This window comes from Microcaecilia unicolor, chromosome 3 (genome assembly GCF_901765095.1).
Source record: "Microcaecilia unicolor chromosome 3, aMicUni1.1, whole genome shotgun sequence".
Lineage (NCBI taxonomy): Eukaryota > Metazoa > Chordata > Amphibia > Gymnophiona > Siphonopidae > Microcaecilia > Microcaecilia unicolor.
Window position 1 is genome coordinate 459935418 of NC_044033.1, and position 27223 is coordinate 459962640.

At 40.9% G+C, this 27223-nt stretch overlaps 1 protein-coding gene across 2 annotated transcripts in view; it reads left to right on the forward strand.

Annotated features, from left to right (window-relative positions):
• The window catches only part of TINAG (tubulointerstitial nephritis antigen), a 112018-nt gene that overhangs the window by 70753 nt on the left and 14042 nt on the right, over positions 1-27223 (forward strand). Inside the window, exons 6-9 of one of the 2 annotated variants that reach the window (XM_030198976.1) lie at positions 3866-4013; positions 13936-14116; positions 16985-17030; positions 23964-24087. In XM_030198976.1, coding sequence (XP_030054836.1) covers positions 3866-4013; positions 13936-14116; positions 16985-17030; positions 23964-24087 — 499 coding nt within the window. Of the gene's footprint in view, positions 1-3862; positions 4014-13935; positions 14117-16984; positions 17031-23963; positions 24088-27223 lie in introns of both variants that reach the window. The other variant, XM_030198975.1, reaches the window with a different exon arrangement.

A 27223-nucleotide genomic window follows, 5' to 3' on the forward strand; every position in this document is an offset into this window, starting at 1 on the left:
GGGTCTGAATGAGGAAAAGTTCCCATCTCAATCACTTTATTACTCAAAAATATCACTAACTGAGAAGGATCAAAAAAATATAGGTATTGTTGCCGTATTTGATCATAAACTTACAAGGAAATTTAAGCAGAAAGAATGTCCTTATATCTAAAACTCTAGGACATAACAGCAAAAACTGCTTACACTGTTGTTGAGTAACCTTCGCTACATCAGGAAACATTCTTACATTCAAAGAAAGAAAAGGAGAATTTCTATGTCTAAAATTGTCTCATTAGCCAGTCTCTGTCAGGATCCAGCGACAGGGTCACAATCAAAGTAATAGGTTTAACAAGCTCTTCTTTAGATGATTCCAGAAAAGCAGTTAAATCCAAACTGTCCTGAGAGATCAGAAACAAGACGATTAAGACCATCTACCCCTGCTTTCTTTTTAAAGGAGAGGAGATAGAAAAATTTTGTTACATGAGAGGAATTGCAAATGCTCAAGCATATATCTCTTAAACATTTCTTGAGGAGAAATGCCTGGTTTCTTAAGAAAGTTAATCGGACGGAGAATCTCCGTCTGACTGAATTTTCCAAATTCTCAAACTTAATAAGTTGGAATTATCCTTAGCACTACTACTAATACTAATCATTTCTATAGAGCTACTAGACATACACATTATATGCAAGTACTTTCTCTGTCCCTAGAGTTAAGTGACTTGCCCAAGGCCACAAGGAGCTGCAGTGGGAATTGAACCCAGGTTGCTAGGATCAAAGCCTGCTGCACCAACCATTAGTATAATGAAAAAATCCCAACAGGAGAGACAAAATAATGTTAAAGTTCAAAAATAGTCAATCCTATATAACAAAACAAAAATCAGATGTGTTGGAACTAACCATTAGGCCACTGTTATACAAAGAGTAGCAGCCTTAGAAAGCCCCGCTTCCAATTTCTGAACACAAGATTCCAAACCAGCTAAGCGTGACTCCTGAATATCAGTTCTTCCCTCCATCTGTGATATATGTGTCCCACTCAACGCCAGCTGCTTAGAGAGATTCTGGCCCTATGGCACAAACCACTGGTTTTACAGGATTAAATACCAAACTTTGATACAAAGCATCAACCTTCTTGTTTATTTTCCTTATTTCCTTAATAATTCCATATGCACCCTCTAGGATACTAAGATCTTTGCAAAATCACAGATTGGCTCTTGATAAGTGTGATATGAGCAAACAGTCAACTCGCGCAAAGACTTTTTTTTGTTTGTTTAAAGCTATCTAAATGGAACATTCTTCCAAAAGAAATATGTGCAGAGGGCACTGTTTAAACCATTTAACTGGCCAGGAACAGCTCCTTAACTGGCTATCAAACAATATTCAGCAGGAGATAGCAGGTTATCTCCCACTGAATAGTGTTCATTAGCACTTAGCAGATAGTCGGGAGGCTCTGAGTATGACATGTGTGCAATGGATGATGCCTATGTCCAAGGGGAAGAGGTCTATGGCATAGAACTGAGCCATGATTTTCTAAAATGCCCGTGTGGTGGTGGAGAAGGTAATAGAGGTGTGGGAGAGGAAGGCATCGAGGAACTGGGTAAGGCAGTTGGAGATGGTGGGCTTGGTGAAGCCTGCAATGACTGCTAGCACTGACTGGAAGCTGCTGGTGGCCAGAAAGACAAGGGAGGCAGTGAACTTCAGGTGGAATGGCACAGGATTATCCCTGTGTGTCCTGGGCTGGAGGAAGGGTTGTATCTGGTCACAGATATGTTGTATGGCAGTTCTTTCAAAGAGGAACCTAGTCAAGCATTCCTGTTCATTGAGGTCCAAGAAGTGGGTGCAGGGCCTGAAGACTCTCTGAAAGGGATATCTCCTCCGGGGCCTCCCTTCCAAACTCTCATCTACTTCTCATAAGGTGTGAGGCACCAAAGCATTGAGTGCATCCATGATTGGAATACAGGAGTCCCACTACCACAGGTGCAACCCACTGACCCCAGAAACACCACTGTGCACAACTCCACCTACTGCACCTTTTGAGACACAGCACCTGCCCCCATACCAGCTGCCCAAAATACTCTTTCTCCCAACAACAAACAATCCAGACATATATAGCTGCAGCACTAAGCACTCATTCTCCCAGCACCAGCAAACAGTCGTCACACACACAGCAGCAGCACAAAGCACTCACTCTCTCGGGAATGGCACACAGCCTTCAAACAAAAAGCAGCAGCACAGAGCACAGTAACAAACTGGAACTGGGCAAACAGAGGAACAATGAGAGATCTAATCTGGTTCTTATATACCGACTATTGTTCCAGTATGGATTCACAACAGTTTACATTGTAGTCTAACTTTGGGGAAGGAGGTTACAATGGTTATGAGGAGAAGGGTTAGATTGGTTGGGAGAGTGGTAGATGGCAGTAAATCCAAACATTGAGTCTGAGTGTGGATTAGCCATTGTATAAGTGGAGGAAGGGATGGGTGTGGCTGGGGAGCTAGCAGGTGTGGGAAAGGAGTTGAGGAGGTGAGACACAGTGGAAGCAAGGCAGGAAATATAAAGGTCAAAAGGTTCAGAATGGAGTAAACAGACAAAGGTAACAAAGCACTCGCCTCTATTTCTCATAAACGACCACTTCCACCTTTTCACTTTCCAACTCAACAAAATCACAAATGGGTCTAAAGACAGGTTTGGCCTTACCCTAGACGCTTTTAAAGCAGGTCTAATTTTGGATGTTTTTCTTCCCACACCTAGGAAGCTATTTTTTATCCGTTATGGGCAATAAATGTTCATCACATAACACCAGCCATGTCACATCCAATGCACCCTCTGTGAATATCTTCTTTTCGGCGGCTAGAAGACTTGGGTGTTTTTTGGGTTGGTTTATGTGCTCTAGACATTTTTCTCTGAGAAAAATATATATCTGCCTGCTATGCCATTTTTTGGATGTTCTTCTGTTTTGAAAATGAGCCCCTTTGTGTTCAAGGAGGCTGATTGCTGAGGTCTCATTTCCTCCTTTTTCTACTTTGTGTGAAGTGGTGTGGTAGCCATTTTAGTTCACTTTTAAAGGTAATAAATAGAAATAAAACAAAACAAAAAAAGAACAGAAAAGAAGATGATACCTTTTTATATTAACTAACAATACATTTTTTTGATTAGCTTTCTAAGTTAGGCCTTTTTCTACAGATCAGAAATGAGCAAATGTTTACAAATATCAGAATATATAAGTGAAACATAAATGCATTCCAATGATAGTCTCACAGGAAGAGAGTGGGGTGGGTTAGGTGAGAAACTGAGAAGCTAGGTGGGTGAGAGACAGGGAGAGATGGGTGATAAAAGGGTGACAAAGCAATATAGTTGTATGGTTTATAGTGGGATAAGAAATCAAGATCTTTGTTGAGTCCTGTCTGGTGGGTGTCAACATATTTCATCATTTTGACTTCAAAGGTCTTACGTTCCTGGATTGTCTAAACATTTCCTTTTAACTGACTTTTCCAGGGTCACTTAGTAGATACTGTTTTGAGTAACATTTATGATTTCAGATCTGTTTACATTGCTTTGTATTCAACCATTTTACCCAAAACAGACATTAACAGCATTAGCATGTGGTAACGTGATAGCCTTTAGTTTGTAAATCTGCCTCTGGCAATTATTAAGCAGAAACTCTTTAAGGTTTTAATTTGCTACTCATTTTCAAGACATTTATTTCAGCTCAATAGGAATTTAAACGATAAGTTAATTTTAAAAACAGCCCTGAACCTTAATGAAATTGGATACTGTAAAACAAGCTCAAGAGAATGATACTTGAAAATGTTAAGTACCAGATTTATTAAACGGTAGATAATATTTGCTTTTCATAAACCAATTTCTACTTTTGTTTTGATTCAGCTGTTGCAGCAGACCGCATAGCTATTCAATCCCAGGGTCACTTCAGAGCAAATCTATCCCCACAGAACCTGATCTCTTGTGCAATCAAAGACCAGCATGGGTGTGATGGAGGGAGCATCGATAGGGCTTGGTGGTACTTGAGAAAACGTGGGTAAATAACATGTCCTGCATCTTTGTTTCCTTCCTCCTCCCACCCCCCCCCCCTTCTTCATTAACTGAGAACAAATCCAGTTGTGGATATTAAATGGCATTTTATTTTGAAATCTACTTTTAGAATGATGGACATTCTAGAAATGAAATGTATTTCTAGTGATAATATTAAAATATTTATATTAGGTAATGAATTGTACACTCTTTTGGCTCAACCATTTTGTTCAGAAGATTATTCAAATGTTCTTTTGAGTGCTTCTGCTTTAGGGCCTTATCAAACCACAGTAGTAGTAGTTCCCGTGTGGCAATACTGATGGAGCCAAAGTGAATGGGTTTTGTCGGCATTACCACACTGGGAGCTGCTAGCATGGCTTGATAAAAGAGGCCCTTAGGGCCCTGTTTACAAAGGCATGCTAGCAATTTTATTCCTTTTGGGCATCTACACGGTTAGTACACACTAATTTTTAGCATGCACTAAAAACGCTAGCGTGCCTTTGTAACTAGGGCCCTAAGTTTGTAAATGAAAAGTACATATGATCTGTTTGTTAATTATATTTTACTGTCTTGTAATGAGCATATTTAAAAAGTACTTATATTAGGATAGTTTAAGTCCTGTGCTTTGCAGAATACTGACAAATATTTCCTAGATGATTATAATATGTAATAACTTCAGAATGAATTTTATTAAAACACCAGGCCAGTTCAACAATTGGCTATACTACATCAATAAAGATTCTCCCAGCTAACAGACACTCAGGGCCCGTTTACTAAAGTGCAGTACGTTTTTGCATCTACTTTACTTTAACAGCAAATCCTATATAATAAAACGCACCTCCAACATTCTGAAGCTGACTGCATGGCTGAGGCATTCCTGCTCTCTGTATCCATCTCCTGAATTGACATCACGTACTTCCAGGTCCGTCACAAGCAGAAGTGACCAACCACATGAGGTTTCTTGGCTTCAGAATGTTGGAGGTCCATTCTATTAAATAGGATTGGTCAGTTCCTTGAAGCACAGCCAGAGCTCAGCGTCCTGTACAGTAACGCTCAGACACCAGAGAGAGAGAGGGGGGGCCTGACACCAAAGGGGGGGGGGGGGAGGTATCTCTGTCACACACACACTCTCTCTCTCACACATTCTCTCTCTCTCACTCTCACACACTGTCTCTCACACACTTTATGTCTAACACTGTATCACATTCACTCTCTATGTGTCACACAGTCACTCACACACTTTCTTGGTCTCATATACTCAGTCTCACAGAGAGTCTGTGTCTCACACACACTCTCTCTCGCACACACTGTATCTGTGTGAAACACTCTCTCTCTCTCTCTCTCTCTCTCACACTGTGTCTCACATACGCACTTGCACACACTCTCATTCTCACACACACACACACACTCTCTCACAGGCACACTCGCAACCAGACTCACTCTCTCTCTCACACACACACACACTCGCACATTCACTCTCTCTCACACACACAGTCACTCTCACATACACTCTCTCAAACATACACACTCCGAGGAAAACCTTGCTAGTGACCGTTTGATTTGTGTCAGAAACGGGCCTTTTTTACTAGTATTAACATAAGTGTTGCCATACTGGGACAGACTGAAGGTCCATCAAGCCCAATATCCTGTTTCTAACAGTAGCCAATCCAGATCACAAGTACCTGGCAAGATCCCAGAACAGAACAGTTTTAGGCTGCTTATCCTAAAAATAAGCAGTGGATTTCCCAGTTACTGTTGGGGGCATTCCAAGCATTTCTTCTGCAATTATCACATTCTTTACCACACATTAAGACACATTAAGTACCTGTAATTAGTATATGTAAAGCTGCTTTGGTTGCACCAACAGAAAGGTGGTATACCCAGTGGCGTACCAAGGGCGGGGCGGTGGGAGCGGTGCACCTCGGGTGTCAGCAGGTGGGGGGTGCTCCGCTCCCGCTGCTCTCACCCTTTAAAAAAAACCTGTGAAGCGGCGTGGCAGGCAACGCCTCGCGTCTGCCCTGCTTGTAAAATAAGTAAATCTCCTCATCGTTGTTGGGCTTTCACTCACTGTGTCCCACCCTCCTCTGAGGTAACTTTCTATTTCCGCAAGGGCGGGACACAGTGAGTGAAGGCCCAACGACGACGAGGAGATTTATTTCTTTTACAAGCAGGGCAGATGCGAGGTGCAGCCTGCCACGCCGCTTCACAGGTTTTTTTTTAAAAGGCAGGGTGGTGGCAGGAGAAGAGGGCTGTCGTCTGTTGACGAAGCTGGTAGTCGGGTCGGGTCAGGGGGGTCTCAGATGGGAGAAGGGGACTGGGGGGGGGTTCAGGTGGGGATGGGGTTCTCAGATGGGAGAAGGGGAGGTGGGGTGGGGTTCTCTCTCAGATGGGAGAAAGGGGCTGGGGAGGGGGGTTCTCAGATGGGAGAAGGGGACTGGGGTGGGAGAAGGGGGCTGGAACTGGGGTCTGAGAAGGGGCCATGAGGGAAAATAGGGGCCATGAGGGAAAATGGGGGCCATGCCTGGGGCTAGTGAGAAAATGGGGCATGCCTGGGTCAGGTGGGAGAATGGGTCTGGGGCTGAAAAGGGGGGCCCTTATGCAAGCATGTAGATGAAGGGGGCTGGAACAGGGGGCTGAAAAGGAGGGTAGGTGGGATAAGGGGGCTAGGACTGGGGGCTGAAAAGGGGCAGAGGCTGAAACTGTGGGGACTGGGGGCTGAAAAGGGGACAGGGAGAAGTGGCTGGGGCTGAAGCTCAGGACTGGCGAGAGAAAAGGGCTGGGGTTGAAACTGGGGGCTGAAAAGGAGACAGGGAGAAGTGGCTGGGGCTGAAGCTCGGGACTGGTGAGAGAAAAAGGATGGGGTTGAAACTGGGGACTGGTGGGATAGTGGGGCTGAAACTGGGGGCAGGTGGGAGATGTGGACTGGGGCTAGAACTAGGGGCAGGTGGGATAAGGGGGCTGGAACTGGGGACTGAAAAAAAGGGGCAGAGAGAGGGGACAGATCCTGGATGGAAGGGGAGCGAGAGGGAGGGCAGACCCTGGATGGATGGGAGAGGGAGGGCAAATGGTGGATTGAAGGGGCAGAGAGAAAGGACAGACAGTGGATAGAAGGAATAGAAAGGGCAAACAGTAAATGGAAGGGGGGGGGGGATAGAGAGAGGGCAGACGGGCAGATGGTGGATGGAAGGGGCAGAGATAGAGGGCATGGGCAGGGAGAGAGGGCAGACATTGGATGGAGGGGACAGCAGAGAGGGCAGACACTGGATGGCAGAGAGGGTCCCGAAGACAGATGCTGGATGGAAGGAAGACAGTGAAAAGAAGATGAGGAAAGCAGAAACCAGAGACAACAAACTGTAAATAAAATATATATTTTTATTTTTTTGCTTTAGGATAAAGTAGTATTGTAGCTGTGTTAATAAATGTTTATAATAGAACATGTAAACAAGGTAATCTTTTTATTGGACTAATTTTAATACATTTTGACTAACGTTCGGCGAACAAAACCCCCTTCCTCAGGTCAGGATAGGATACTGTAACAGCACTATACTGTATTGACCTGAGGACGGAGGTTTTGGCCTCTGAAAGCTAAATGTATTAGTCCAATAAAATGGTATTATTTTATTTTCTATATTTGTTTTATTTCTATTTGTTAATTTGTAAAGTGGTGATTGGTACTCGTTAGCTTTTTCAAATTTACATCTGCTGTCTTTATATTTTGCACAGTACTAGGGGACATTTTCTGTTTCTGTGGTGTTGCATTGTATGCAGATTCTGGCATCTTGGGGGTTCAGTTTAATTTTTGTCTAAATAGAAAGTTTATTATTACTTATTCTATAGTGGATTAGGGTGTATCTGTGTTTGTGAAAAAGACATGGCTTTCAGTTGGCGTTGACTGTGCAGGATCGACGATCTGTATTATTCTCTCTGGTTTCGTTTTACAATAGGTGAATTGATGTTCTAGTGCTCACTGTAGTGTTTAAGATGCTTTCCTATATTTCCAATATCTAGCAGCCGATAATAACCGTGATGTTCAAATGTTACATGTCTTTTCTTCTAATAATAAAGATATTTTCAAAAAAAAAAAAAAAAAAAAGATGCTTTCCTTTTCCTTGTGTGACTCGTAGAAATGACTGCTTATGGTATGGTAGAATTGCTCTATAGGTCCTGAGTGTTTTGTATTCTCTGCATGCCTAGTACTGGATTTTGGAGGGGGGTGTTAAAAAATGACCAGCCCCAGGTGTCAACTACCCTAGGTACGCCACTGCACCCAAGCAAATATTCTTTAGGCTTTTCCCCCATCCAGTAAGAGAATACCTCTCTGTACCATATCTTTCTGAATAGATAGCTTATCCAGTCATCTTTAAATAGATATTTCACCAATAAAAACTGTTCACTGCATTGTGATGTCTTTGAAGTACTACAGTTAGCAAATAAATGAAAAGAAAAATGTAGCAACATATTATTATCAGGCAAAGTTTAGGTAAATGCGGTTATGCTGAGTGATTAAAAAACTTGGTAAGAGAAATCATAGCTTGCATGCTGATGTTGGTATTAGCAGATAGTCATTAAGATAATGTGATACAAAGTGTACAAGCATTAAAAAGAGTCTGCGATGTAGAAAATAGAGGACTTTCAGTGGATGGGCATTCTGCATGTTTAAATCTCTTATGCTAATCAGCCCAAAGTGAAAAGTTAAGTTCACAGAGGATCTACTCTCCCATTTCAATGAGAAAACAGAATGGCCCACACCAAACAATTCCCCACACCCCACCAAAAATTCAAAATGGCTACTACCTCATCAGTCTTTTTTCCCACTTCCTATAGGTAGCATTATCTTCTACTGTGAAGCATTTTTAGACTGTGCCATTTTGAACTGGCAGTAGCATTGGCAGGATATATCTGGATTCATCCTTCTGTAAAATATTGGGGACCAACCAATAGTGTTAATATGTATTTTGAGGTGTGGTAGGATGGGTGGTACCTGGAAGCCATTTCTATCTATCTATCTATCTATCTATCTATCTATCTATCTATCTATCTATCCATCATATAGATAAAGATACATAATTTAGCTTATGCCTTACAATTTAAGTTTATGCCCAAGGCAACGGAAAGTTAAGTGATTTGTGTAAGGTCACGAGGATCATCAGTAGGATTTGAAACCTTATTTTACTGATGTTCAGTCCATTGCACTAATCAGTAGGCTGTGCTTCCACTTTGTATTATTGTGAGAGTCGGGAGAAGGGAGCTGAATGGATGGAGACCCTGCATAAATTTTTTCTTGGGGGGAGAGAGGGGGTGAAAAAAAGGAGAGATGAATGGGTTCTGAGTGCCATTTTGATTAATTAGACATCTTTCCCTGTGGTAAACATTTATGTGCTAATATTTAATACCTACCCCTAAGCAAATGCTTAATTTTCAAGGACCTGAAGCCACAGTTAATTTAGCATGAGATTATAGGATGATAATCATTATTCCCTTAATTTCAGCTTTAATATTAGTTCATTTTATATTAGTTGATACATATCAGCTAATATAAAATCAACTAATTTATTGTCATGATTTTGTGTTTTATGTTGTTTTTGAAGGTTTTGGGGATTTTTTTTTTTTTCATGTATCGAACAGATTTAAACAGAAAAAGAGTGCACACACATAACCAATTGAGCAAATTTTTAAACTCGTGTTTACTAAGCTGCGCTATAGGCACGTTAGCATTTTTAATTAGCGTGTGCTAACACTAGAGGCAGCTGTAGGAATATATGGGTGTCTCTAGCGTACAGTAAAAATGCTAGTGCATCTTACTAAACAAGGCCCTAAGGAGATAATTCTATGAAGTGATAACTAACATTTACATACTGTTCTGTAAATGCATGCATATTTTACATAGTATATATTTGACAGATGGGTATACACTTAGATGAAGTCTGGCAGAATCACATACAATAGAAGCTGACTGAATTTCAATTTTGGTTTCTGTTTCACAGCTGAAACCAGCCCAAATCCACATTCAGCTTTGTATTGGTTTTGGCCAAAATGCTGGCGCATTTTCAGCCAAAACCAAAACTTTTTGTGCTATATCCCATGGCTCTCCTTCTTCCCCCACCATTCCCTCCATGAATCAAAGGACCTCCCAAAGTGGATTGCTCCTACCTTTGTGGGCTCCAATCTCAAATGGCTGCCATGATCTTCTGTGGCAATCTCATGAGATTGCCACTGGAATCACAGCAGCCGTTTTGTCTATAAATACAGCATGGGAAGGAACAAGTGGGGATTGTTCCTGCCCCAAGTATCCACTAGACCACTAGGGGATGTATGGTAGGCTTGGAGGGAGGAGGGGGACCTACAGATGGGTTTGGGAGGGGGCTCGTTCGGTTTGGGAAGAAGAAGGGAGGAAGTAGGTGCTCCTTCAGATTGAGGGAGGGAGGGAGTGGTGCTGTCCCCATTCATGGCACTGGGCCAGCTTTGACTTTGGCTGAAACTGAATGGTGAATTTTGGCTGCAGATTTGGTTTTGGCCGAAACACAAAAAAAGGTTTTCAGTTGCACTCTAATACATGAATAACTAAGGGGCCATTTTAATATGCTGTGGTAAAAGAATGCCTGTGTTAGTGTCAGCGCATGTTTTTGATGCGTGTTGAGGCCTCCTTTTACTGCAGCAGGTAAAAGGCTGTCTTTTTTTCCCCCCAAAAGAAATGGTCATGCGGTAAGTGAACTGCTTATCATGCGGCCATTTCAGGTGGAAAACTTACTGCCACCCATTGAGGTGGCAGTAAGGGCTCCTATGCTAACCTGGTGGTAAAAGGGCAGCAATTACCGCCAGGTAAGCACCGGCACTACAAAAATAGAAAATATTTTTGTAGCACCAGAAATGGTGCGCACTGGAGGAGGGAATTACCACCTGGCTCCTGTGGTAGCCCAGCGGTAATTCCAGAATGGTGAGTGGCAAGCCCATAATGGGCTTACCAACGCTTAGTAAAAGGACCCCCTATAGAATAATTTATGGGGCAAGGATCACACATGCATAACTTGTAGAATGCTATAAGTTAGAAGTCTATCTCCTGCATTTAAGTGTAAGCACCTACCCTAGCTGTATGGCTGACTTAAGTGCTTGTGCCCAACAGCATACTATGTTCCTTCCTAAATACAGACACATTGCAATAGAATTGTCTTAGAAGTGTCATTTTAGATAAGATTAGATTAGAAACAAATTAATGATATGGCTCAAGAAGGAGGTGCCATGGTACAGATATGGGCCTGGTGCAAGTGCATAAGTGTCCATTTCGCCATGTATATTAGCACAGGCTCTATGTTGGCAGATCCTGTTGTAAAATGTGAGACTTGAGACATCCCAGCCTGTACATATCAATTCTGATTTGTACATGCTTTCTAAATGGCCTCTTTAAGCAATACAAACAAATAGACATACAACCACTAAAATTAATTAAAAGCAGAAGTAAACAAAATAACCCTCAAGGCCTTTACAAAATGACACTAACGCTCCTGTTTACTAAGCCGCGTTAGCGGCTGTCCGGTGCTAATGCCAACAGAGCCCACTGAGCTCTGCTGGCATTAGCACCAGGACAGCTACTAGCGCGGCTTAGTAAACAGACCCCTAAGGGCCCCATTTACTAAGCCGCACTAGAGGCACGTTAGTGCTTTTAGCGCACACTAACCATCAGTGCACGCTAACTGTGTAGGCACCCACAATATTCCTATGGGCGCCTACACAGCGAGTGCTAATTTTGTGCATGTGCTAAAAACACTATTTCACCTTAATAAACAGGGCCCTAAATCCTGCTCGAGATGCAATGGTGTTGTTAAGATATTCCACAACAGCAACTGCTAGTATTTATCATCAGTCCCTTCAAGCTTGATTGAAGTAAACAAGAGGAATTAAGTTACATTAACAGAATATATGGGACTCTTTTACTAAAGGGCAGTAGGGGTACTGCATGGGCAGTGGGTAGAAAAACAGCAGTACCTCCAGGCATGCCCGGGTGTCCAGCGGTAATTTTGTTTTCAGCACACGCCGTTTCCCACACTCAGAAAATAAATTTTTATCTTCTAGCATGGGGGGGGGGGGGGGGGGGAGTGTGCCCAGCAGTAATGGGCAGTGCATGGCCATTACTGCACACTGCCTGATTACCGCATAAGTAACGTGTGATCCCTTATTTCCTACTAAAAAGGAGGTAGTAAGGACTCAGGCAGTAAAAGGCTGTATGTCAATTTTTTTAATTAGTGCACGACCATTTACTGCCTCCATTGAAAAAAGGGGGTTTTGTGGCTGAGCTAAAAAGTGGCCTCAGCACATGGGAAATCCATGTGCCCACACTACTGCTGGCCACTTTTTTCCGCAGCTTAGTAAAAGTCAACTTTAAAAAATCACAAAATGCACATTTAAAATGATACTGATCTTTGACAGGTAACTAATGTAAACTTAAAAGAATGGGAATTATGTCATATTTCCACACATCACTTATTAACTTTGTTGCTCATTTCGAGCTAATTGTAATGGTTTAATAGTTGAGTTGGGCAAATCAACTCACAATATGTTAAAGTTATTTAGCAATGGTAGAACCAAGGATTATACAACAAACCTTAAGCCCAACAATGAGTCTAAAAAGGCATGAAATGAAGCTTGCAAAACCCTGAACAGCTCTAACCACTTGTGGCCTAAAAGAAAGTCATAAGTGCAGAGTAACACCTAAGTATGAACCTACTCTTGAATTGGGATTGAGATACTATTGAACACTAAGTGGTCTGTTTACTAAGCTGTGCTAGCGACTTCCTTGTGGCATTGCCAACACAGCCCATTCAAAATGAATGGGCTGTGTCAGCACTAGCACACAGCCAGCCATGCTAGTGGTTTAGTAAACCTCAGCATCAGAAAGAATATAACTTGGGTCAATATTAACTATCATTTTCTTTCTTTTATTACAATTAATAATCAGGAAACTAAGATTCAATCTTATAAGATCATTTCAATGAAAAAAGATCAACTTGAATTGAAAAGGAGTTTAGGGGGTTAATAGTCAGCTGGCAGTCTTTTTTTAAATGCTGACTGTTACTGCAATAATTATGCCTGGATATTCACTGCTGGGCTACGTCCAGGTATCGGCATTAAATATCTAGCTATGAGTGGATGGCCAACACTAAATCTAGAGGTCTCAGCAGCTATTTTAAATGTCCTGAGATTCAAAGTGGGACTAAATGGATATTATTCCTGTCCTAGAAGACACCAGGGATTCCCAGTAAGCCCAGAGAGTGGGTCAGGGGTGGGGTGGGGGTTTGGCCTGGAGGGAGGCTACCACATGCTTGGTTGTTGCTGACATATGAGGCCTTCATCAGGTGGGGGGTGTAGTTCAAATGGGTGTGTGTCTGGGGGGGGGGGGGCAGTCTTCATTCCAGGGGGTTGTTTGTTCTGAGGGAGGCTGGATGGGGGGGGGGATGCCATTGGGGGTCTTGTTTGGGGCATACCAATTCTGGGATCAGGGCCCTCAACAGAAGGGGCAGGGTGTAAAAAGCTGTTCTCATGTCTGTGTGTGTGCTGTGTTTAAGGGGAGGGGGGCTCTACATAGGTTTTTCCCATGTGCAGCTTTCTACAATTCCTGCTCCTTCTTAATGTGGAGGGACTTTCATGTGCAGTCATGCACCTATATTACAAGTGGTTCCACATTTGGCAGAGCCTCTTGTAAAATAATTTGGGATTTCCCTATAACTGGACTTGGATATTTGAGTTCCTGACTCCACATTCTCTCTAACATCTGCCTGGTAGTGTATTTTGCCAATGTTATTGTTACTTATACTGTAATCATGATATAAGTCATGAAAAATAAGGTAAAAATAGTAAGAAATTAATTGCATTAAATGAGTAACAACATAATTATATATATATATGGTAACCCTTCAACTCACTTTTATTTTCATTAGGTTAGTTTCTTTTGCCTGCTACCCACTCCTTGTGGACCAATACAACGGTGATAGCAATTGTCAAATGTCAAGTGTTCCGGATGGTCGTGGAAAAAGACATGCAACTAGACCCTGTCCAAACAGTGTAGAAAAGTCTAATTACATTTATCAGTGTACACCTCCCTATAGAATATCTTCTAAAGTAAGTTCAATATGTTTAACACATCTAAAAAAAAGAAAATAATGTATGCAAATGACAGTAGGAGTGTGGACAGAATAAATATAGATTGTTTTATGAATTTCTATAAAATGTCATTAGTTTCTTTAAAAATATATAGATATTGTAAATGGAATTTACTGATATACATTTTTAAGTATGGACATGGGTTATGTGCCAGTCGGCATCTGCTCCCTAGTTCAAGAAATTGCTAAAAGACTGGCTATTTTCTAGGGCATTTGGCTGATGGGAGTTCTGCTTTTTTAGGGTTTGTGATTTGTAAGAATGTGTGTTGTTGTGTTTATTTAAAAGAATGTTTTATTGTACCTCACTTAGATGTTTTGATAGGTGGGTTATAAATGTAATAAATAAATAAACAATGTCAACAGAATATTATACTACAAAGACAATATTGGCAGGTTCTCTCTTTGTATATGTTTTTTTAATATGACTATTAGATTTACCTTCACTAGAAGATGCAAATTTTAGGATTATGATTCTGTATTCAGAAGAATATTATTCCATGACACAGACACATACTACTGTTTGTTTACAAACATGTATGTGCTACCTATTCAGTATGTCCAAATACTTTGGGTAAAAAGTGTTTCAACATACGTTTAGTAGTCAAACTTTCTTTTAAGTTCATGACTAATTGTCTTTCTTCATATGTAATGTAGAGGCAGACCAAATTTCAGTTCTGGTTTTGGCTTTGGTGCTAGTGTATCTTTAGCTGAAACCAAAACTTCTCTCAATCACAATCGGTGACCACTCTCTGCCCCAATCAAATGCACCACCAACTCACTGTCCATAGCCTCTCAACAGGCCTATCTTAGAAGCCCTGGTGGTTTAGTGGCCTAGTCAGGGCAGAAGTGATCCCCTGTTGCTGCTTCCCATGCCAGCTCCATATTCAAGATGGCTGCTATATCTTCTCGTGGTAGAATCGAAAGATTGCCACTGGAGACGTATGTGTTAGGCGGGGAGAGTCTGATAAGTACGGACAGGGAGAGGGATCTTGGGGTTATGGTATCTGAGCATTTGAAGGCGACGAAACAGTGTGACAAGGCGGTGGCCGTAGCTAGAAGGTTGTTAGGCTGTATAGAGAGAGGTGTGACCAGCAGAAGAAAGAGGGTGTTGATGCCCCTGTATAAATTGTTGGTGAGGCCCCACCTAGAGTATTGTGTTCAGTTTTGGAGGCCGTATCTTGCTAAGAATGTAAAAAGAATTGAAGCGGTGCAAAGAAAAGCTACGAGAATGGTATGGGATTTGCATTACAAGACGTATGAGGAGAGACTTGCTGACCTGAACATGTATACATGTATATGTTTAGTTGTTCTTATTCTGTTGAACATATTTCTTGCACCCTTGGCAATCTGTTTTTAGAATCTATGTCCAGTATTTAAGTAGGAAATAAAGACCTTCCCCCATTGCCCATGTTTGCTTCTGGGGCAGTGGAGATGGAGACTGTAGAAGACTGTGGGTCCTTGCTCCTCTTGCATGGCCCCCTCACATTCCCACAGAATGCTGGGAAGAGGACTCCCTTACCTGACTCAAAAACTACTTTGAAAACTACACCTGATAAGTGAGTAATGCCTGCTCTGAGCTGCCATTGGTTTGAGTGCAGCAGAGGTGCCCTTCGTCAGGGTGCTGTTTTCTGTGCACTGGGGGAGGGGTGTGTGAAACAACCTCATTTTAATCCTTTTGCCTACATTTACATCTTATTAGTGCTGATCACTGGTGAGCTCTGGTTTGCCACGGTAAGGGCCCTCTAAACATTATGCACTGGCAAACATGGGCACTAGTCTGGCACCAATGGCCTCTAGTGTCTGTGTTTGCTTCTGAGCATCGGGGGCATAAGTGCTACGTAAGATATATATTCCATTACTGAACAGCACTTAGGCAGCCTGCTGGCACTTTCATGGGTAAGTGTAAAGTTCTGCACAAAAGAGCTAGTATTCTACACTTTTACCCATGCAAGGGGTACATAAATGTGGGCATCTGAATTATAACATTGCCCTTCACCTCTTGCCACAATTTTGATATCATGAGAGGAAATGTGAATTTTGAGAAACAAATAATGAGAACATAAAAAGGGTTTCTGCAAACATTTTGAGATACATAAAGGGCCCTGTTTATGCGTGTGCACAAAATTAGCATGCGTTAACTGTGTAGGCGCCCATAGGAATATCGGGGTCCTTTTTCTAAGCCGTGTAAGCATCTACACGCATCCAATGCATGCCAAAATGGAGTTACCGCCCGACTACTGCGTGGCTCTTGTGGTAATTTCATTTTTGGCCTGCGAACGATACGCGCGTCTGAAAAATATTCTTTATGTTCAGGCACGCGTAACAGACACTCGCCAAGTAGCATTTGATGCGTGTAGGTCATTACCGCTCTGTTACCACGTGAATCTTTACCACTAGGTCAATGGCTGGCGGTAAGGTCTCAGACCCAAAATGGACATGCAGCAATTTTCAGCAAAAATTTTAAAAAGGCCTTTTTTACAGGTGCGCTAAAAAATGGATCTGTGCTTAAAAAAACCCGTGCCTACACTACCACAAGCCTTTTTTCAGCGCGCCTTTGTAAAAGGACCCCATTGTGGGTGCCTACACAATTAGCGCACACTAAACGCACTAAAAGCACTAACGCGCCTCTAGCGTGACTTAGTAAACGGGGCCCAAAGTTTCTGAGTCATGGGTTTCTAACATGTCTTTATTTTAATTGTGTGGTTACTCCATCAATGGTTAACATGGTTGTATTTATCTTTTAACTGATGAGCTTGGATGAATTGAGTTTTGTGTATATCTCTCAGGGATTACATTGCTGATCTAAAGCTGTTTTCTTTCTTTTAAGGAAAAAGAAATAATGAAGGAGATCATGGAAAATGGACCAGTGCAAGGTAAGCTTCTAAAACAAAACCTTTTATGATAACTGCAGAGACCTTATTATAATTACTGTTGCTCACCTTTTTAATACTGTATGTTATTGCAGAGCTTGGTTTAAGTTGATGGGTGTAACGGTGTTTACATCCCTTATCAGGACATCGCTAAATGTAGGTGAATGATTCCATATACAAAATAAAGGCCCTTAGAGTGGAAAAGGAAAACCACGGGGCCTTTCACTAAAGTGTGCTAAGATTTTGCAGTTACTATGAATTAAAAGGAAAAAGTAAAGCACAGTAAATGCAAAACCTGTGTGTTAAATGCAACGACCATGCTCAACATCTGCAGAGCCATCCAGTACCACAATACATGCAAGAGTGAATTCTATATATGGTGTAAAAAAAATCTGCGTTTTCAAGGCAGCATCAAATACAGTCGTCGGGCACCACGGACCCTGAGGCAGACATCGAAACTTGGGCCAAAGTCGGGCCGTGGATGGTGAAACGCGACTGCGTGGCTGGAGAGATAAGTGAACCTTAGAACCTTTAAGATTGATAGAGTATGGTTCAAGGTCTATACATTGAACATCAAGGAGGTTTTTGAGCCTATGATGAATGAAAGGGAGCTCCCTAAGGCTGTAAGATAAATCAACAACGGAGTATCCCCTTGGCATTTGAGGTTTTTCCTCTTTCCAACATATAGCACAGCACATTTATGTATATTGTTTGGATATCTTTCAATAGTTTATCCTAGACTGATATTCAGTGATATTTCAAGAGTTCTGATTTGTTATGTAGATTGACACAAGGAAAACACACAGGGTCAATGATGTGGTTCTTTATTGTATTTTTCTTCTTTGATTGTATGTTGTATGAATGCTTAGAAAAACCTATCTTTTTGATGGAGTTGTTTTCACTTTTTAATTTTATTGTATATTGCTTTGATTTACTTAGTAAAAAATAGCACTTTAATATGTGAAAATAAGCATAAACATAAACACAGTATTTGGAAGTCAGAACAGTTTCTTGTACAGTTATTGTTTACGCTGGCTGTTTAAAAAAATGTGTAGCCAGAATTATCTATAATCCAAGGTGGGTAAAAGCAAAACATATATAAATTCTGTACTCATATAAAACAATCAGAGGAACAAAACAGGACAAAAGACAGCTGCATACCACAGAAAAATATATGTGGTGCCATCATGAACGACCAGTGTTTAGAAGTCAGAATAGCTTTTTATAAAGTTATTGGCTATATCTAGCTGGAATTTGTATGGTGGTTCTACCAAGGAAGGACAACTGCTCTAATAGCAGATAAAGGTGCGTTCCCTGCAGAGTGGAATCAGTGATGAAAGCTAAGGCTGTGGAGTATTAAGACCCTTGATAAGTGGATTTTATGTGACAATGCGATTGGAACTGTCTATTACTTATCCAATTACTTGGATAGGATACATCAAAGGAACAGTGAGGCAACACAAAGATATGCTGGTGACTCATTACAAATTATTGATAACAGTCAAAGTGTCTCCTGTAAGTGTCATCTTTCAAATGAAATAAGATCTTTTCGACTCTGCAAATATTGCAGTTTCCATGGTACCTTATGAAAGTATAAAGATGATTATCTCTATCATTGTATAACTTGTAACACAGATTGGGTAATGCTGCAGTAAAAAGTGTCTTTTGTTTGTAATATGTATCATTTGTTAAATTCTATACAGGCAAACCAGACAACCAAGAAAAATAACCCTTCTGTGACTGGATTACAGACAACTGAGGTTGGAAATCCTAAAAGTGGTGCAAATAGACACACCTAAGTTAGGTGCAGATCCCCATTATTCCATAACAATGCATGTAAATTTTAGGAATGCCCCTGTTATGCCCATGACCTGTCCATTTCTGCATCCCTTTTTTCAGATCACACATAAATTTTAGGTGCAGATTCCATGCCTAAATTTACACATGTACACCCTAATTAAATATAATTAGTGCCGGTAATTGCTTGTTAAAAGCCAGTTATTGGTGCTAATTAAGGTATTATTCAATTGCAATTAAAATGCAATTAAATTGCATGCACAAATTGGGCACATGCCCAAAGTTGCACACACAATTTTTGGAAAATTTTAAAGAATTAGGGGGATAATGGAGAATATAGGAATACAATCTATCTCATGCATATTCATTGTGGATATCCTTAAAAAAACATACTGGCTGGTGATCCCCTAGGATAGATTTGAGAATAACCAAACTGGAGGGACTAGCTATAGGGCTGAATAATGAGGAAATAGGAATAACTCTTGCATTATGAAAATCAAAATGCTTGGGAATGTGGTAGGGTAACTTTTGACTATGGTGAGTCCATTAAGCTACTCAGAGCCTCCATCAGAACTGCTTTATTGCTCCTGGTAACGAATATATTTCCCAAGCCATGTTAAAACCTGCTGTTCTTAATACACTAAAACCTTTAGCTCAAAAACCTGACGTTCTAAAAGTGTAAACATTAACATCTTCATTTAGGGTCTGTTCTATGAAGCTTACACATAACGGGGAACAAAGCTTTAGTAAATCAAGACCTTAAACTTTTACAATAGGAGGGAATTCATCAAGTATCATTAGGGCCTTAAGGGAATTACTGCACACTAACCCCAAGATTCTATATAGCGTGCCTAGAGATCCACTCCGAAATCCAAGTGGATTCTATAACAACAGGTAAAACTTAACAAGCTTAACAAGCTAATGAGCACTTAACAAGCAATAATGAGCACTAATTGGCACTAATCAAAATTTACGTGCACAACTCACTAAGTGTATTCTGTAACAAAGTATGCAAACCTTCTAACATGTGCAGGCAAAAAGGGGCATGGTTATGGGCAGGGAAATGGGCGTTCTGAAATTTACATGTGTAGTAATAGAATATGGCCCTGTGCACCTAAATCTACACGCTGGGATTTACGCCACATTTTCATTGGTGTAAATGGATGTACATAGTTTTAGGCACTGGTATATCAACTAAGCATATTCTATATACCATGCCTAAATCTAGGCACTGCTTACAGCATTTAGTCAGCACTGATTTCCGTGTCAACTTTTTCAGCACCATATATGGAATCTCCCCCTAAATGCTAAAGTCTATTTTATACCTATGGGCTTTTAGCATTTAATGCCCCTTAAGTACCAATTTTAACACAGTACATAGGTTCCTATAGTTAGTAATTGTAAATAGATAAAATAATTTTATTTTAGAGTTGCATTTTCATATTGTTTCAAATAGATATGTAAGTTATCTGTTTAAAGTCATATGCTTATGTCAAATCCACATGTATCTGCTATTGAACATTCAGACTTGAACACATAAGCTATCCTTTCAGCTGCTGAATGCCTCTAACTCGCCTCTAGTAAAAGACTTAACTTCGAGCCATTTGGGGACCAGCTGTGCACCTTCATTTAGATATCCCAAGGCCACACAGTAGAAACCTAACCTATAATTGCGCCTGAGCACCCAGATTCCCTTATAGAATACTAGTGTAATCTGGTATTGGCATCCCTAACATTGACTGACAATGGCCAGCATTTTGTTAGGCTGTGTCAGGGTCAGTCAGTCAAAAATTTAAACTCCATGCAGTGATGACATCGGTCACAGTCTGGTATCTGGTTTAGCCGGAAGAAAAATACCATGCAGCTAAGTATTTAAAGCTGATATTTTTGCTAAACTTTGCTAAATTTACGATTTAATTAAATCTACAAGCCTGTAACAAGGATTGATTTGTATGAAAGACCTTTGCAGTTTGGAAAATGGAATGTGAGGTATTCTTATGTGCATAAGTGTTATTATAGATCATAAAAACATAGAACCATGACAGCAGATACGGGCCAAATAGCCTATCCAGTTTGCCCATCCTCGGTAACCACTAACTCCTCCTTTTCCTAAGAGATACCACATGCCTGTCCCATGCTTTCTTAAATTCTGACACAGTCCTTGTCTCCAAAGCCTTCACCAGGAGGCCATTCCATGCACCCATCACCCTTTCCGAGAAATAGTATTTTCTTATATTACTCCTAAGCCTATTTCCTCTTAGCTTCATCCTATGCTCTTTCATTTGAAAAAGGCTCACCTCCTGTACATTAATGCCACTGAAGTATTTAAATGTCTCTATCATATCCCCTCTCTCCTGCCTCTCTTCCAGTGTACACATGTTGAGATTCATAACCCTGTCCTTATATGTTTTATGGCAAAGACCACTGACCAATTTTGTAGTCACCCTCTGGACTGACTCCATCCTGTTTATATCTTTTTAAAGGTGCGGTCTCCAGAACTGCACGTGAAATGGGGCCTCACCAGAGACTTATACAAAGCACTATCACCTCTTTTTTTCTGCTGGTTATCCCTCTCCTTTTTCACCCAAGCATCCTTCTGGCTTTGGCTGTCACCTTTTTTTAACTGTTTGACCACCTAAAGACCATCAGACACAATCACCCCCAAGCCACGCTCTTCTTTTGTACACAGAAGCATTTCACTCCCCACACTGTACCATTCCCCTAGATCCCTGCAACCCAAGTGCATTACCCTGCATCTTTTAGCATTAAATCTTAGCTGCCAATTATTGGACCATTCCTCAAGTTTTGCTAGATCCTTCCTCATGCCATCCAGTCCCTCTGGGGTGTCCATCCTACTACAGAGTCTGGTATCATCCGCAAAGAGACAAACCTTACCAGACTGTCCTTCCGCAAGGTGGCCAAACAGGTAGAAAAGGCAACTTTAAAAGCTAGAAGGATGCTTGGGTGCATTGGTAAAGCAATGGCCAAAAGGGAAAAGGAGGTGATGATGCCCCATATAAGACTCAGGTGAGACCACATTTAGAATAATTGGAGTCCGCACCTTCAAAAAGATACAATCAGGCTGGAGTCATTCCAGAAGGCAGCTATTAAAATGTTCAGTGGTCTTTGTCATAAGCATATAGGGACAAACTTGATCTCAATAGGTATAATTTGAGACGAAGGGAAGGAGAGGGGAGATATGATAGAGACATTTAAATACCTTTGTAGCATAAACGCACAGGAGGTGAATCTTTCAATTGAAAGAAAGCTCTGGAACGAGGGGGTATAGGAAGAAAGTGAAAGGGGATGGACTCAGAAGTAAGCTGAGAAAATTCTTCTTCACAGAAAGGGTGTGAATTCAGGGAACAGCCTCCCGCTGGAAGTGGTGGAGATAAAAACAGTATCAGAATTCAAGGGAGCTTGGTATTAGTACAAAGAATATTTAAGGGAGTGATAGGAAGAGCAGATGGCATGGATGGGCAGACTGGATATATGGTCTTTATCTGTTTCTATATATCAGAAAAATGGTGCCACTCTGGAGCTTCCCTTTTATATCCCAAGTACATAATACATGTATACTCTACAGGTGTAGACATCGACATTCAGCATCTATACGTGTAGCCTCTACGTTTGGTCTGGATTATTCTCAACATTTATGCACACAAGAGGCACAAATATGGATTCCAAGATAACAGAAGTGCCCTTCATGTGACTTAAAAGTTATCCATTCCCTTAATTGTACTTTAGAAAAAGCCAATAATATATTCACCACCTGTTGCTGACTATGGGGTCCATTTACTAAGCTGTGGTAAAAAGTGGCCTTAGCCCTTAAGCAGGTCTTTCCCACACATTAAGTTCATTTTTGCTGCAGCTGTAAAATCGCCAATTTTCTATTTTTTTTTTTAGTAATGGCCATCTGCTAATGTTCTACTACAATCTGAAGAAATAAATATTCTTGCAACTTACAACTCCCATATATAGGAGGTCAAAACATAATTCTACTAAAAAAAAAAAAAGGGGATGAACGTAGGTACTAAGGTTCCTGTTTACCAGAATGCACTGTAGGCTCGCTAACTTTTTAGTGAGCGCTAATGCTAGAGACACGCATACATTCCTATGGGTGTCTCTAGCATTAGTGTGTGCTAATTTTTAGCATGCGCTAGAAAGTTAGCGCATGTACCGCCTGGCTTAGTAAACAGGACCCTAAGATTTTCTACTTGCTGCCATGGTCTGGACATTTGAGGTCTTTTTCCTCCTTTTTTTAAAATTTTTAGTAGAATAATGTTTTGACCGCCTGTATATGTGAGTTGTAAGTTGCAAGAACATATATTTCTTCAGCTTGTTGTAGAGCTTGTGAGTGAGATAATTTGCTGAAGTTTGCTGTGTGGATTTATCATATGCTTCCATTAGCATGTGTCCATTTTTAAAAATTACCACGTGAGCACTTACCGTCACTCATTTTGTAGGCAGAAAGGGTTCATACTGTAATCCTGCGCTAACCAGTTAGCATGCTCTAATGTAGATGTGATGTTTAGCACAGGAATGCCCACTCTCTAGCCCCTAAAAATATTTGTTTTAATGCACAGTTAGGGCCCTGTTTACTAAGCCATGCTGTAGGCACACTAGCATTTTTAGTGTGCGCTAAAGATTAGCACACGCTAATGCTAGAAACACACATATATTCCTATGGGTGTCTCTAGCATTAGCATGTGCTAAAAACGCTAGCACACCTTAGTAAACAGGGCCCTTAGTGAGTGCATATTTGGAAGATATTGCAAGACATCTGAATGCATCTCGTGGTATGCCATTTTAAGCTGTGTTAGACCCCTATATGTCCAGTGAAGATCCACCTGGGTGGAAGAATGTCAAAATCCCATGAAAGATACACTGCAGCAGAAAGGCAGTGGGAGGTGGGCCAAGAGACCAGGACAATGGTTTTGAGTGTCTTACTGATAATCTTTTTTTCAAGACCCAAGACTGTCGTCCTGGTCTCTTGAGTCTGTGGCCCATCTCCCACTGACCCCTATATGTGACATTGAATATTGACCTATTAATTTTTTGTTCTTTTTATTGAGTAACAAAATGTAAATAATCCCTTCAACACTTGCTGATTATACGGACTGCTTTTTTGAATCTTAGCCATAATGCAAGTGCATGAAGACTTCTTCCTTTACAAAACTGGAATCTATAAACATACCAATGCTGCAAAAGACAAACCAGAACAGTATAGAAGGAAAGGGACACATTCTGTTAAAATTACTGGGTAAGTGAATGCTTGTTTTTTCATTTTTTTTAAATAATTTATTTGGGGCCCAGTTCACTCAGATATGCAAATCTGCACATAGCTGTTTTTAATGTAGCAGAATTGAGCTGGTGTAAAATATTTGCTTTTATGGGTGAATCCTTAAAACTATGTACAACTTAGCAAGAAAAACATGCATATTAAAAAGAAAAAGAACAACCAAAACCCAAACTGTCTTTCTAAAATTAAGTCATCATACTGCCTCATTTTAATATGCTCAAAATACATATATGGTCCCAAATTTATTGGAAACAAGGATCAGTAATTGTAAGAAATCTTTCACTCATTATACATATCAGCACATTTTTATGAGTAGTTCCATCACCTAACCTGGAGTAACACTCTAGGCTGGGTTAGATACTCAACATTTTGGAGGCGGTATCACTGTTCCTATACTAGTATCATGCCCTAGGCATAAGCAAAATAAAGAAACATGCTAACACTGGAGGCCATTTTATAACAGAGTGGCTGGTTTAGGGGGGAAAGTAGGTACCTACTTAGGCACTATTTTATAAAGACATACAGACAGCAGTTGTGCCTATCTTGTGGACACATACAATGGCTCTTGATCAGGTGTAAATATCTGCACATGGATTATTTTTGCACGCAAGCAGATTAACATATTTTATAATCTATACACATACGTGCAAAGTCTGCCCACAGTGCCCAAATTCTGACCCTGTGCATACTGTGTGTACTTTTATGCTTGTTGGTATTTTATATTTTATATAAATTAGCTTTTTTAATTTCTTTTTAAATTTTTGAACGCACTCTCGGATCCCTGACAGATAATACACTTGTCTTACCACACCTGTCAAAAGCTCATTGGGAATCTGGTTTTTCTTTAGCTTTCTTCTACCTTGCTCCTGTCCTTTGGAACTCGCTTCCAAAAGAGTTGCGCCTTGAAAATCATACCCAGTTTTTTGCAAGTCCCTAAAAATTGTTGTGTTTTTTTTAAATTACCTTTTGACTACTGATGGTTTACTGGTTTGGCTTCTGTGATGGGGGTTTGGGAGGTAGAGGGTTTTCTTTTTTTAGTTTAAATTAAGTGGTTCATTGAACCATTCTTTTTAAGTCGTACCCTTTGGTGTGTTTTGTGGCTTCCCTATATCTTGGGATGCTTGGTTAGTTTGCATGTCTTGTTCTAAATGAATGATTACTTTCCTATTTTTATTGGCGTTCCTTTCCTTTCTAATACACTTTATTTATATGTAAACCATTTCGGTTTGTTCCAATGAGAAATGGTATATCAAGTTCAATAAATGATAAACGATTTTAACTTTTTACAACAAGAGTATCTTGCATCAGAAGTATAATGACACTCATTTGCAAGGGGGGAAAAACAGAAAATAAAATAAATACTTAACTTCAAAGAAAATAATCCTGAGCAAGTATCATAAACAAAGCCCACAATTCTTTTTTTAGATTTTTGCTCACACCTTTTCCAGTAGTAGCTTGAGGTGAGTTACATTCAAGTACACTGGGTATTTCTCTGTCCAGGAGGGCTCACAATCTGTTTGTACCTGAGGCAATGGAGGGTTTTAAGTGACTTGCCCAAGATCACAAGGAGCAGCAGTGGGATTTGAACTGACCACCTCTGGATTGCAAGACCAGTGCTATAACCACTAGGCTACTCCTCCACTCCACAATATTTAAAAGGGGGAGGCCAAATGGAAAAGAAGGAGATGATATTCACTTTCACATATAGGACCGAATTCTATAACTAGCACCGCTATGTGCTAAAAAAAAGCCCACAATAAACGCTTATCTATAAGAGGTGTTAAAAGTTAGGCACCATTTATAGAATAGCACTTAACACCAGGATTGGTGCCTAACTTTAAATGTAGGATTGGCTCCAAGTAAGGCCCTTATTCTATAACAGTGTGCATAAATTATAGGAATGCCCCCGATCTGCCCATGAATATCCCATGGCCATGCCCCTTTTTGGAGCTGTGTATAAAATTTACATACAGATCCCCGTGACTCAAAAGGCATGCATAAATTTTAAATAATACCAAATAACAACATTTCCTGTACACACCTGGGAAAAAAAGGGGATTTTTTTAATGTGCCAGAAACTGGACATGCAGCAAAATGAAAAATAGCACACATCCATTTTCGGCCTGAGACCTTAATGCCACCCATTGACTTAGCAGTAAGATCTCACACGTTAATTGGGCGGTAAGCGTGCAGCATGCACCAGCTGCTGATTACTGCTGGGTAAGGGCCCCACAGTAGAAAATAGAAAATATTTTCTATCCCATGTTTTGCTGAGCACCAAGAATGGAATTACTGCCTGGGGCATGCAGTAGCTGGGCAGTAGTACCAATTTGATGCATGTTGGACATGCATACATGCCTATGCGCCTTTGTAGAAGGGTTCCTTAATCATATAGGTCCTCTTTTATAAAGCTGCAGCAAAAGGGGGCCTATGCTGGTGTTGGCATGTGCTTTTGATGTGTGTCGAGGCCCACTTTGCCCGATTACACACCGGTGCTACAAAAAAAAAAAATTTGTAGCACTGGATATGATGCATGCTGGGGGTGGGGGTGGGAACGACCGCCAGGCTGCTGCGGTAGCCCAGTGGTACTTCCCTTTTAGTGAGCGGTAAGCCCACTGCTTTGTAAAAGGGTCCCATACCTAACAGGAACACACAAAAAGAACTAACCCCCCCCCCCCCATTCACAGGGACTGCACTTCTTGATGTAAAACAAGGGAACTTCTTTTTTCTTGTGTCTGCTTAGAGGTATCTGGAAATAATCAAACATGATGACCCACAAACTGAACAGGCTGTTTACGGAAATAGAATTGAGGAATCGAGTGCCCATCAGATTCAAAAACAGAAGAGACCAGAAGAGTAGCTTTCTCTTGAATACAGTCTAATAAGTGATGTAGTAAGGGAGGGCAGTGCCAGGGTGAAGGGGAAGGACAGTGCCCCCACCCCCTTAATATACCACTCTTTGCCTCCACTCTCCCTTCACCCTGAACTGGTGGGGTCCCCAGCGGAATTCCTCTTGCCTGTACAATGCACTGTCCACTAGCATCTCCACACAATGCTGGGTTTTTGTATAACCGAGCATGCACGAGGGAGGTCCACC